The following is a 13360-nucleotide window of genomic DNA, read 5'->3' on the forward strand; positions in this document are numbered from 1 at the left end:
CAGATGCTCTAGTCTTCTTCCTGATCTTAAGAGGACTCAGTCAGTCCTTTACCAGTAAGTCTGTTAGCTGTAAGTTTCTCATAAATGACCTTTCTTAGGCTGAGGAAGTTCCCTTCTATTTCTAATTTGCTTAGGGTTTTTAATCAGAATTTTGTCAAATTTTTTGTGTGTCTTGAAAAAAGATCATAGGATTTTTCTTTTTTAATTTGTTAATATGGTAAAATATCACATGATTGTTGAATGTTAAATCAACCTGCATTCCTGGTAAAAGCCCACTAGGTTATAATTTATTATTCTTTTAAATATTGTTGGATTCAATATGCTAAAATTTTTTTTAGATTTTTTTTAATGTTCATGTTCGTGAGGGATATTGGTCAGTAGAGTTCTTGTCATGTCTTTATCTGATTTTGGTAACAGTGTTAAGTGAGCCACAGAATAAGTTTGGAGTTACTTCCTTCTTTCTAATTTTCTAGAAGAATTTGTTTGGTAGTGAAGCTATCTGGACCTGTAGTTTTCCTTGTGGAAAAATTTTTAACTACAAATTCAGTTTCTTCGTTAGATATAGTGCTATTGAAGTTATGTTATTTCTTTTTGAGGAAGCTTTGGTTGTTTGTATCTGTTTGGGAATGTTTCCATTTCATCTAAGTAATTGAATTGGCATAAAGTTCTTAATATTTCCTAAGCTTTTTAATGTCTGAAGAATCTTTGGTGATATCCCTCTGTTATTCCTGATATTTTGTGTAATTTGTGTCTTCTCCACTTACCCCCCTTTTTTTCTGATCTGTCTGGCTAAGGGTTTATCAGTTTGGTTTCATTTATTTTTCTGTCATTTTCTTTTTTCTATTTCATTGTTTTATACTCTGAACTTTATTATTTCCTTTATTCCGCTCCTTTTTGGTCTTTTTTTCTTATTTCAAAAGGCGGTAGCTGAGGTCACTAGTTTGAGACCTTCCTTTTTTTCTTACATAGGCACTTGGTGTTACAAATTTACCTTTAGGTACCACATTAATTACAGCACATACGTTTTGGTATGTTGAGTTTTCATTTTCATTTAGTTCAAAATACTTTCTATTTCCCTTTAATCCATGAGTTATTTAAAAGTATACTATATAGTTTCCCTTATTTATCATTACCTTATTTAACCCTTCATTTATCATAAAGAGCTATTAGTGAGGGAAGATGTGGATGTAAATTTTTTAAGCTAGCACTTACTAGATTTGTTTTCTTTATATTCCTTTTTAAAATTTATACATGTATCAAATGATATTTTTAGCTTAGGAAAGTCTCTCCTCGTTGTCAGTCATTAATTACAAATATTCCTTGAGAGCGATTTTAACTGATGCTATAGGTATGAAACAAAATGACACAGATTCTGCTCTCAGGTTGTTGTTGTTGTTTTTTAAATCTATTTCTAGTCAGAGATACTGAAAAAAGTGCAAGACAAAGCCATAGCCAAGTGAGTAAAAGAGGCAGTAACTCTTAGATACAAATTTCTGAGAAGAGATCACCATAGGAAACTTCCCTGGCCAAGGTTGAATTAGGTCTAAGGTTTTGGAACATTAGTAAAACTCGGATGGATAGAAAGAAAAATGGCCTTTCAAGGGGAGAAAATGGAACAAAGGCCAGGAGGCAGAACACCACATATTGGGTTTTACATCAGTGATGTGACCAGCCTGACCCAAGGTTTTATAACAGGAGCATCAGTAGGCGTAGTGGAAAGGTACTAACGACCGCTGACATTTGAGAGCTTCGCTCTGTGCCAATCGATGTGCCGAACATTTTACATGTTTTTTTCTAAGTTAATCTTCACAAAGCTGAGGTAGGTGATTTAATACTATTTTGAAAGTTAGGAAAATTACTTTTGAAGAAGTTAAGCTACTTGCCCAAAGTCAGACTTCTAGAAATGGTCAAAGCCTAGATTCAAATCACTTGACTTCAAAGCCTGTGCTCCTAACTGCATGAAAACTGCTTAATTACCATTTAAGTTGTTGAAGATCTTGAATGCCAAGCCAAGGTGACAATACTTAATTCTTGTTCTCTGATGTATACAGTAATCATCTAGGGACCCTTTACCAAGAAATCTTTCGGCAGACTTCCTACAATTAATCTACTTAGAGTTGCTGGCAAATTTGGGGATACTCAAAATGTAAACTCAATCGTATTAGAAATGCTAGGATTTCAGTGCTAAAAGCAAAAAGCCAGCTCTCAGAAGACTGGAACAGGAGACTTTTCCTTCCTTCTACATTAGGCCACACTGGACTATGGAATGTACTCTCGAGAAGAAGAACTATTAAGAGAAAGAAAACGCATTGGAACAGTTGGAATTGCTTCTTACGATTATCACCAAGGAAGTGGAACATTTCTGTTTCAAGCTGGCAGTGGAATTTATCATGTAAAAGATGGAGGGCCGCAAGGATTTACTGTAAGTTGGTATTACTACTTGTTAAATCTATTTTTGGGTCCTAAAGGTTATTTGCACTCAAATCAGAAACATAATTAAACCAAAAAATTATGTTTACCCAACAATTGTTTACTGCTAATTTAGTAGTAAAGAAAACAATAAATACGAGTATTAATTTCCAGTTTTAAGAGTTAATAATTTTTTCAGTGACATTCGTATACGATTTTTAAAATGCTAAAACCAGTTTCTATGTAGACAGAGATAATAAAGGACATCAGTGCCCGTTTTCTGAGTAAGTACTGAGGGGTGTTTTGGAAGATAATGAAATCACAAGGCAATTCCTTTTTGTTTCCCCTAAAAGTTTAATTCATCATAATAAGCAGTTTTACATGTTTGGTTTTATTCCAGGCAATTTTTTATGTAATATTAGAACTAGTCCTCCTATAGAATTGTGATGATTCTGGTTTTCATTGTATTTTTTTGAGCAAACTGTTTTATACTAGTAAAATTAATTGGAAATATGTAATAAATAAAATAGTCAGTAAATAAGTTTAATAAAATACATAACAAATAACAATTACTCTATTAATAAGCTTGGGCAACAAAATTTGTAAAGTGCACTAATATTGTCTCTATTTCCTCACTTATTAATTCATAGTAAAAAAAAATGAGTCCTTTATAAGTTAAGGCATATGAAAGTGTGTTTTGCTGGGGACCAATTATCATAGTTGATATTTTACTTGGAATTAGTATTCATGTTTTGAAAAATTTTTATTTGTTTTATTTTGTGGGGGAGGTAATAAGGTTTTTTAAGTTTTATTTATCTTTTTAATGGAGGTACTGAGGATTGAACCCAGGACCTCATGCATGCTAGGCACGCACTCTACCACTGAGCTATGCCCTCCCCACCAGAATTAGTATTCATTTTATAGGAAGGGTGCTGGCAAACAAGTATGTATGTATCAGCCTGATACTTGCCTTTAAATGTTGTTTACTTTTCTAGCAACAACCCTTACGGCCCAATTTAGTGGAGACTAGTTGTCCCAACATTCGGATGGATCCAAAATTATGCCCGGCTGATCCAGACTGGATCGCTTTTATACATAGCAATGATATTTGGATATCCAACATTGTAACGAGAGAAGAAAGGAGGCTCACCTATGTACACAATGGTAATTCAGGTTTTCAAGTTCTTCAAATCTGCATTTCTGAAAAGTATTTTTAAAATGTAATTTGCTTTTGCTACATTTTGAAATTGAAGCATACTGGGTGATCTTTATATTTTAAATTGAAATCTTTAAAATTAAAAAAAGCAAAAGTACAGAGGATAACTGGTATGTACCACCTATATAATGCTGCCTTGTTTTAATGTTCAGTTTACAACAGTAGCACCTGTGACATGATTATTCTTTTAGCCTAATAAGACTGCCAGAATTTCCCCAACTGTTCTGATTAGAGTAAAATTTTAATTAAAAAAGTTAATGTTGTTTTTAAGAAAACAAACAGAAAAACCTAATACACATTGTAAGAACTACCTAAAAATTTATCTCCCCTTTTTGGAGAGCCTACTTGGTTATTTTGTCATAATAGGAAAAATAAAACTTTGTAGAACTATGTGTATTGTGGAAACATTTAATTTTTATTGAACTATAATAATGCTACACACTACTGAAAGCACAGAAAATATACGGATGTTTTCCTCTAAAGCTTTCATACAAATGAAAGATGGGAAATAGTGTATTGCTTTTTTTTTTTTTTTAACATATGAGATAGACCTTAAGATGAAGCTGCATAATGAAGGACAGTCACTCTAGAAATTTATTTGTTCAACTTTTGCATAAGCTAATGTTCCACAAAACTGGTTTATTGGGCATCTTAATAAATTATTTTAGATTATGATAGTGTATTGACGGTAAACACTTTTTCATTAGGATAATCAGTGTTATAGAAGCCGCCTCTTCCTGAACTTTTTACATTGATAGAGCACTGAATTAGGATTCAAGAAATCTGTTCTAACTATTTGAACAGTCAACAAAGATAGATCCAGTTCCTATGTGCCAGGCACTCGGGCAGAAACTAAAGGTACCGAATTGAAAAAGATATAGTCCTGGCCCTCAAGGAAATTATAAACAAATAACAAAACAGGATGATAAGAAGAAAAAGTAGGGTGTTATGAGAACACCAGTGAGGTAGGCAGTAAATGTCAGGAAAGGCTTCACTGTAGAGATGACACTTAAACTGATCTTAAGTGGTGACTGTACATTAGCCAGTACACAGCAAGCAGGGGGAACTCCATGAGAAAGGGCTTGATGCAGAAGGCACCGTGGTGTGTGTGAGGAATTAGAAGCAGTCTTCTGGTCCTAAAGCATGAGGTATGAGTCAAGATGTGAGGAAAGATAAAGCTGGCAGATAAGAAGAGCCAGGACAGGGATAGACTGTACCTTATGTAAATGAACATGGCCTTTATCATGATACGGGGATTCACTGAAATGTTTTTAGCAGTTGAGTGGTGTGGTCAGAGTCATAGAGAAATTGTTCTGGATATTTTGTGCAATTTATATATGAGAAGTTCAAGTCTACAGACAGGGACACCAAAGCTTGACTGTTGCAATTTTCCAGGCTTTATAGCCTGAAACTAGAGCATAGGATAGGAAAAGGGGGTGGAATAGGGAAAATTCTGAGTAAAAAGTACGTGTTTTGGTGTTTAATGAGTCTCCATTTGTAGTCAGGGAATCAGAACAGCTACCACTGGCAGTAGACAGGTTAGGTTGGTAGTGGTAAATCTGGGTTGGGAATCCTAGCCATTTGTTCATGCTTTCAACAAACATTAAACTCTCACTATGAGCTAGTTACTTTAAAGGCTGAGACTGCAAAGCTTTGACAGTAACTGTTAGAATTAAGGCTTTTTCTTTTTTCAGTTTGTATGTTTTTTAATCTTCTGTAGAATTGTTTTCCACACAGGATTATTGTGAAGATTGGCACAAATTAAAGTAGAAACCCTGAAATCTTGCAGGATGCTATAGCAGTGTTTTTCTTCTTTTCTGTACATGTGGGTATGTGGTGTATTTATTATTTCCAGGACTAGTGTAGTGGTTAGAAATGCAGTCTGGAACTGGGGTATCGGGGCTTGAGGCCCACATCTACCACTTGAGCTCTGTTACTCTGAGTGTTACTTAACCTAGCTCTTTGCTTCCACATCTCTAAAAAGGTTAATTAGTAGCATGATATCATAAGGTTGTTATTGAGACTTAATATTTGTGAAGTGTTTTGCAAAGCAACTGCTACTTAATGTTTGTTTAGATAGGAAGGCAGAGAGTATGCATCATCACTCTTACTCCTCTTATTCACAGCAGGTTCCACGTGCAGGTTCTCTTTGAATGGGTTTAGTCAATCACATGTGCATATATTTATTCTCTTCCCAGCATGATAGAGGAATTTAAAAGTAACATAATCCCAGCTGATACTCAAATGACATATCTTATTGGGAGAACAAGGTTGATATCACTTATTCATCTAATAAATCTTAGTAATTGAGGTCTGAATAAGTGATAGGGAGATACAAATGAGTGGGACCTATTCTCACATCTAAAGGAGAACAAAATACAAAACAGTGTGGAAGGTATAGCTTTGGAGTAGTTCAAAGGTCCAAGAAAACTGAGCACTGTTTTGGCTATCTCATTAATTCCCAAATTCAAGAAACTCTGACAACTGAACTTAGTTTTCATTAGGCTGGTGCTAAAAACTCATTTGGTGGCAAAACCTGACCTGAACTGACCTGAAGCTATTTATAACCTTAATCCTTCTTAGCGTACCTATTCATAAGTTTGCTGCGGGAAAACTGGTGTATTTGATTACAGGTATTTCATTGCCCTGCTGGAGACGTGGCAAATTATGTGGTTAGATGTACAGTATATGAAAAATCCTCCACATTCTGAGTTCTAAATACTTCTAGACTCAAAATATTTGGACAAGGGGATGTTCGTTTATATTGCGCATTTGTTTCAGGCAATATATAGAAAATACAGATAAGAAAGATAATACATTGAAACTCGCCTATAAAATTAAAATCGCTGTGAGATCCTACTGCACATCCCTTAGAAGACCAAATGTTGGAGAGGAATTTTCATACATTGCTAGTAAGAGTATAAACTAATACAAATACTTTGGAAAACTGTGTGGCAGTTTCTTACAAATTTAAGTGCACCCTAAGCGTACTACCCAGCCATTCCACTCCTAGGTCTTTATTCAACAGAACTGAAAACATGCATCCACAAAGATTCTTACACAAAAATGATCATAGCATTTTTATTCGTAATAGCCAAACACTAGAAGCTGCCCAGATATCCATTAACAGATGAACAGGTAAAAGAACTATGGTAGAACATCACTCAGCAACAAACCACAAAGTGTATACTGTATGATTTCACTTCTATGAAATTCTAGAATATGCAAAACTATTAACATCCAGTGATAGAAGTCACATCAATGGTTGCTTCTGGGGTGGGCATGGACCTTGCCTGGGAAGGGGGATGAGAAAACATTCTGGGGTGTTGGAAATATTCTGTGTCTGGATAGGGTGTGGTTATACAAGTATATGCATTTTTAAAAATAAATGGTACACTTAAGATTTTGTAAAATATAAAGCATTTTTTTAAAAAAGCTTGTCCATAGTCTCACTATTTGGAGAGAACCACATTTTGTTTTATTTTCCAACACTTTAAAAAGCATATATTTGTATAACATTTTTATAAATGGAATCACAACATGCATATCATTTAGTAATATGCTTTTTAAAATTCAAGTATATTATAAACATTTCCCCATGCTGCGAAATCTTATGTAATCATGGCTTTGTGGGGTTTTTTGTTTTTATTTTTGTTTTTTTAAAGCAAAAGTTCCCTTCAACTGTTTGCTGGAAACCTAAGTGTAAAACAGATGAAAACTGATCTGCTCTGCTTGAATGGGAGGAAGGGGAGAGGGGAGGAATGTTGAATCACATGATCGGTAAAGACCCCTTCGAGGTCTAAAGATGTGCTTCTCTGTGTAGGAGAGTTGTAAGTCACCATGACCCTTACATGTATTCTTTTTCCCATGATTTTAACCAAATGGGAAAATAATACCTAACATTTATGGAACACATGCTATGGTTCAGGCTCTGTTTTAAGTACTTTATGTGAAGTAACTCATTGAATCTTCATAGCAGTCATATAAGGTAGGTTCTTATTCTCATTTGCAAGTGGGACACAGCAGTCAAATGTGACAGGGTGATTTGCCTGAGGTCAGTCTGCTAGTAAGTGATGGAATCCAGATTTGAACTCAGTCCATTTGGCTCCAGAGTTCGCCGCTATACAACAGCTGCCTTTCAGAGTAAACTGAATCATTCTGCTTTGTGCCTGTGAAAAGAGAAAGAACTTCGTGTGAGATTTGCCTTTATGTTTGCACAGAGCTAGCCAACATGGAGGAGGATCCCAGGTCAGCCGGAGTTGCTACCTTTGTTCTTCAAGAAGAATTTGATAGATATTCTGGCTATTGGTGGTGTCCAGAGGCTGAAACAAGTAAGACGGTTCAAAATAATCTATTATAGGTCAATTGCAGTGTTATGAGATTGAACTACCAATTAGTTAAGTGCACAGATTCTTAATTCTGAACGGTAGATTCTGAAGTGCTGAAGACTGGATCCTAGCAGTAATTATTTAGAATATTCAGGCTGTATCCCACCATAATGAATTCTAGTAAAAACAACTGCATTGTGGTTCAGTGCCCCAGGTCCTTCAACTCTCCTTGCCAATTGTTCATCTAGAAGCTGGTCTTGGTAATGTCGGTAGCAAAATTAAAATATCACACCTTAATGAGAGTTGCTGGAAGAACATAGGACTGGCTAGGGAGTCCGCAAGAACAGATGGCCAAATTAGTGTATGAATGGATCAGAGAAAGGGACAAATTTGTCCTTTTTCTTGGTGAATTGACGAGTATTTTCCTTGCCAAGAAAAAGCTCTCTGAAGCAGGAGCTTTCAAACTTTGACTTACGATCCAGTAAGAAATTTATTTTCCATTCTAGCCTAACACATTGTACATGTACTCTATACATAAAACTGAAAACAGAGTTCATGAAGCAATACTTATCCTTATGTGTAATGCACTCTGACATTGTATAGTTTTTTCTGTTTGCTGTATTTTTTAAATGCTGGTTATGAGCCATTAAAAGATTTCATAACCCACTAGTGGATTGCAGCTAGCGTTTTTGAACATGTCTCTCAGGGACCATGAAAAATATTTATTTTTAAGCCGTGTCTTAGATTTGGACATTTTATTTTAAGATGTAAAGTGTTTTATAAGAACTATGTTGTTAGAACAAGATTGTGACATGAATTAGAGAAACTATTCAAAAAACTAGATTCTATTGAAATAGGACTTTTTATAGGAAATATTGTAAGTGTATTGATACACTTTTCAACACTAATGAATTTTAAGGTACGCAAGCACTGAAATCCTTCACAAGTGTTTCCCCTTTTTTAAATATGTATGTGTATTTTTTTACATGCCCTCCAAAAAGAATAACCTTTAACCAGTAAAAGTGGCTTAGCAGTAACTTAGCTTGCTACTACAAAGACTAGTGATATTTTCAAACATAAAAGGCAGCGTAGTTCATATATAAACTATTTTTCACTATGGGAAATATAATACTAGAGGGACTGGTCAATTATGATTAATTTCTGGCATAATTCTTCTACATTTTCAATATTTAATTTCCTTTTAAGCTCCCAGTGGCAGCAAAATTCTTAGAATTCTGTATGAAGAAAACGATGAATCTGAGGTGGAAATTATTCATGTTACATCACCTATGTTGGAAACAAGGAGGGCAGATTCATTCCGTTATCCTAAAACAGGTACTGTATTCCATTGGCATTTATATTCATTCATTCCTACTTTTCAAACAAGATTTTTTCTGCAGTTATCCAAAGGTATGGTCAACACTGGTTCTTTGCAGCCTTAGCAAGGATGAGCTGTGTATTAAGTGTCCCTGAAGTAGCTTTTCTAATTACAAGCTGATCCTTTTAGTTATTTTCAAAGCTGGGGAAGTGTACTGATTATTTCAAGAAACGAATAAAGAAGTGTCTTTGCTAGGAAGTGAAGATTTTTAAGGGATTATGTTCTCAATGAATTAATAGTTTCCCCCACATATTGCTGTTTACAGCATTTCAACTGTAAAATGATACAGTTTCCCTTCTTTGTTACCTACTGACTTGATATTTTACAGCTTTTTTTTAATACCCATATGAAAAACTGTGAATTTGAAATGGAGTTTTGAATTTCTTACGCTATCAAGCCCTGACTCTGTGCAGTATCCCTGATTTAACTGAAGCGTAAGAAGGATTGACCTGGCAACATTAGTTTGAATAATTTTGGATGTGCATTACTGTTCATTTATGTCTCTTTCTAAAGGCACAGCAAATCCAAAAGTCACTTTTAAGATGTCGGAGATGTTGATTGATACTGAAGGAAGGGTAAGTATAAAATGCCGAGTTAACTTTGTGTGTCATTTGACTAGTCAGTCAGTAGAGATCCTAAATACACTTCTTTATGTTTTGGACTCGTTGAGCTTGCTGAGATCTGCAGATCATGATTCCAGGTTGACCTGATTTTCTACTTTGAAAACTTTCTGCTGGTTCTCAATAGGAATATGGGGATATGCATATTTACTACTGCTTTCCAATAGGGTTTCCCCTTTGCCTTTGCTAATTCTCCAGATCATTGTTTTTTAAATAGTGGCTTTTGACTGGTAAGTTACCTTCTGTGCTGAATAGATGTCTATGGTAGATTGATATAAATATCCCTCATTTCTCTTATACTACTGTTCTCTGATTTGGACAGCCAAATCCTTGTAAGCTGAATATATACAAAATTAATTAAAAAGCAGTCTTCTCTGCTAGACTTTTTTAAAACACCTTTATTGAGATATAATTCACATACAGTACAATTCACTCATTTAAAGTTTAAAATGGCTTTTAGTGTATTCACAGAGTTGTGCAGCTATCACCACAGTCAACTTTAGAATATTTTCATCATCTCTAGAAGAAACCCACATCCCTTGGTCGTCACCCCTAAACCTTCCCATGCCCCTCAGCCCCGGGGTAACCGTTAATCTTTGTCTGTGGATTTGCATACACTGGACATTTTGTGTAAATGGAATCGTACAGTATCTAGTCTAGATTCTTTAATTAACATCATGTTTTCAAGCACTAATCATGTTACACTATATAACAGCACTTCATTACTTTTTATCACCTAAGAATATTCCATTGTATAGATATACCACATTTTATTTATCTGTTCATCAGTTATGGACATTTGGGTTGTTCCAACTCTTGGCTGTTAAAAATACTGCTGCCAATACTGTGGGCGTACAAGTTTTCATTTCTCTTGGTTAGATACCTAGGAGTGGATTTGTTCGGTCCTAGGATAACTCTATGTTTATTTAATCTTTGAGGATCTGCTGAACTTCTCCCAGGTGGCTGTACTATTTTATATTTCCACCAGCAGTGTGTGAGGTTTCCAACTTTTCCGCATACTTATCAACACTTGTTCGTGTTTGTCTCATAGCCGTCCTAGTTGGTTTGAAGTTGTATCTTACTGTGGTTTGGATTTATATTTTTATGATGGCTAATGATGGTGATCTTTTTATGTGCTTATTAGCCATTTGTATATCTCCTCTGGGGGACTGTCTATTCAGATCTTTTGCCCATTTTTAAAAATTTATTTTTTAATTGTATTAGCTAGACTTTTAAAGGGAAAAAGTTTGCTTACCCAGGACCATTTCACTAATATATTATACAAATAATATTTTAGGGTAAAATATAAGGAACTAGGGACTGATTTTTCTTAGATACTAGAGTCTAAAGTGATTAAAACCTGATTTACTGGTGATTTTCAAGAGTTCTATTAGTATGAACTCATGGGAAAAGACTTTTAGATTACGCTGATTTTTATAGTTAGAACTTTTTTAGGCATAAAGAGCACCAGTATAGGTAACCCACAACTTATTGCTGGTTTTGCTATGTCCTATTAACCTAAGACTGAAAAGGTGTCATGTTGTTAAAGATAGTGATTTAAGTGGACCAGTAAGCTAATTATTTATCTAAGTCTTCTATAACTAGATTCCTTTTTTTCTTTTTTAATAGATTATAGATGTCATAGATAAGGAGCTAATTCAGCCTTTTGAGATTCTGTTTGAAGGAGCTGAATATATTGCCAGAGCTGGATGGACTCCAGAGGGAAAATAGTGCGTATGTTAAATTGTCACTTCCTTACAAATAATTTAGGATCCAGAACTGTCTGTGCTATTAGGTTTTTCTTTCCAGGGCAGCTGCCTTCACATGTAAATTTGCAGCATAGTTATTTCTGCACAAAGAATTTTTCCTGAACTAAATTGACTTGAGGATTTGTAATCCTGTAAGTGTAGGTGCATTGCATTTTAATTGTCTGTTACCTAGCCAGTCATGGTTTCACAGTGTTATTTGTGGTTAAATTGTATGACTTTCAGGCTCACGTGTAAGTGTGTACTTTTATTATTATATAATTTAAGCAAATACTTGTAGAGCCTTATATAAAGTTGATTACACATAGTTCCTGTGTCTAATGCGGATAACGGGAGTTTCACAAGGCTGGTGTTTGTTGACATTAAAGGGAGAAAACAATTTCAAAAGCCACCTGTGGTTTTGGAAATTTAAAGAAAACCACTTTAAAAAACTCTGCTCAAGCTTAACTTTTAAAAATAAGTGTAGAATAAGCTAATACTTTAAATTAGTCATTTATAAGTGATAATTTAACATAAACTAAAGCAATTCTTCCTTTGTGATTACAGAAATAACTGATGGGTGCTAGGGGAGGAAGTAGTTGAGTATTCATTTTCTGCAAGTTGGCTTTATTTTTGGTTCTTTCCTTTTATTTATCTAAATAGTGCTTGGGCCATCCTGCTCGATCGCTCCCAGACTCGCCTGCAGATAGTGTTGATCTCACCTGAGTTATTTATCCCAGTAGAAGATGATGCCATGGAAAGGCAGAGACTCATTGAGTCAGTGCCTGACTCTGTGACGCCACTTATTATCTATGAAGAAACAACAGACATCTGGATAAATGTATGCATGTTTTCTTGTACTTGGTTTAAATATTTTCTCAGAGTGCTAAAGCAAATGAAGCTTGAGTGCTGACTATCAAAATGAATTTTTTAAGTTCAAAGTAATCATGAACGTTATTTGCTTAGTTAGAACATTTCAAAGTGGGATGATGGTTCCAGAATGGGGAGGGGTTTGTAGACAGAAAGTAGATGCCACTGAAATGACGTCTCCCTGGCTGCAGAATTGCCCTTGTTCCTGGATATTGAAAACACTGCCTCATCCAAGGGCCTCTGAGAGGACCACAGGAGTTCTGTCTGGAAAGGGCTTTCTCTTTCAAGTTGGCAAACTATACCAAAATATACCAGTTTGGGATTAATTTTGAATTTTCCAGTTTAGTGGAAAAAACTTAAAACAAGATACAAAATAAATAAAGCCAGCTCACTCCCTGGCTGAATATAGGCTTCATATGATTCACATAAACCAGATGAACATCTGCTTTCCCTTCAACTGTTAGAATGTTTCTCTCTGGAAAAGAAAAGTAAAAAAAAAAATTTATCCTCATCATTTCTGTAATAAGGTTTATAGCATTAAACAAACCTCGTGCCATGTTTCAAAGGATTGCAGAGAATGGTGAGTAAGAAACAGCTATTGGCCACATTTTTCTATCTTCTCCATTTGGAAACATTTATTTCTACATAGATGAAGTGTTTGACTAAAGTAAGATAAATATGAAAGGCCCAGGCAAAATCTAACATTGTGCATATACCATGCCCCCAGCCTGACGGTTATTTATATTTTGGAGTATGTTTATCAAGTAATTCTTCTTTCTCTGGCTTAATTGAAT

General features: G+C 35.0%; 1 protein-coding gene across 4 annotated transcripts in view; it reads left to right on the plus strand.

The window, feature by feature from the left end:
* The window catches only part of DPP8 (dipeptidyl peptidase 8), a 44817-nt gene that overhangs the window by 12119 nt on the left and 19338 nt on the right, over nucleotides 1-13360 (plus strand). For all 4 annotated transcript variants that reach the window (XM_072962212.1, XM_072962213.1, XM_072962214.1 and 1 more), the window contains 7 exons: nucleotides 2249-2422; nucleotides 3405-3573; nucleotides 7846-7956; nucleotides 9160-9288; nucleotides 9845-9906; nucleotides 11581-11681; nucleotides 12360-12537. In XM_072962212.1, the coding sequence (XP_072818313.1) occupies nucleotides 2249-2422; nucleotides 3405-3573; nucleotides 7846-7956; nucleotides 9160-9288; nucleotides 9845-9906; nucleotides 11581-11681; nucleotides 12360-12537 (924 nt within the window). The remainder of the gene's footprint in view (nucleotides 1-2248; nucleotides 2423-3404; nucleotides 3574-7845; nucleotides 7957-9159; nucleotides 9289-9844; nucleotides 9907-11580; nucleotides 11682-12359; nucleotides 12538-13360) is intronic.

This window comes from Vicugna pacos, chromosome 6 (genome assembly GCF_048564905.1).
Source record: "Vicugna pacos chromosome 6, VicPac4, whole genome shotgun sequence".
NCBI classification, from domain to species: domain Eukaryota; kingdom Metazoa; phylum Chordata; class Mammalia; order Artiodactyla; family Camelidae; genus Vicugna; species Vicugna pacos.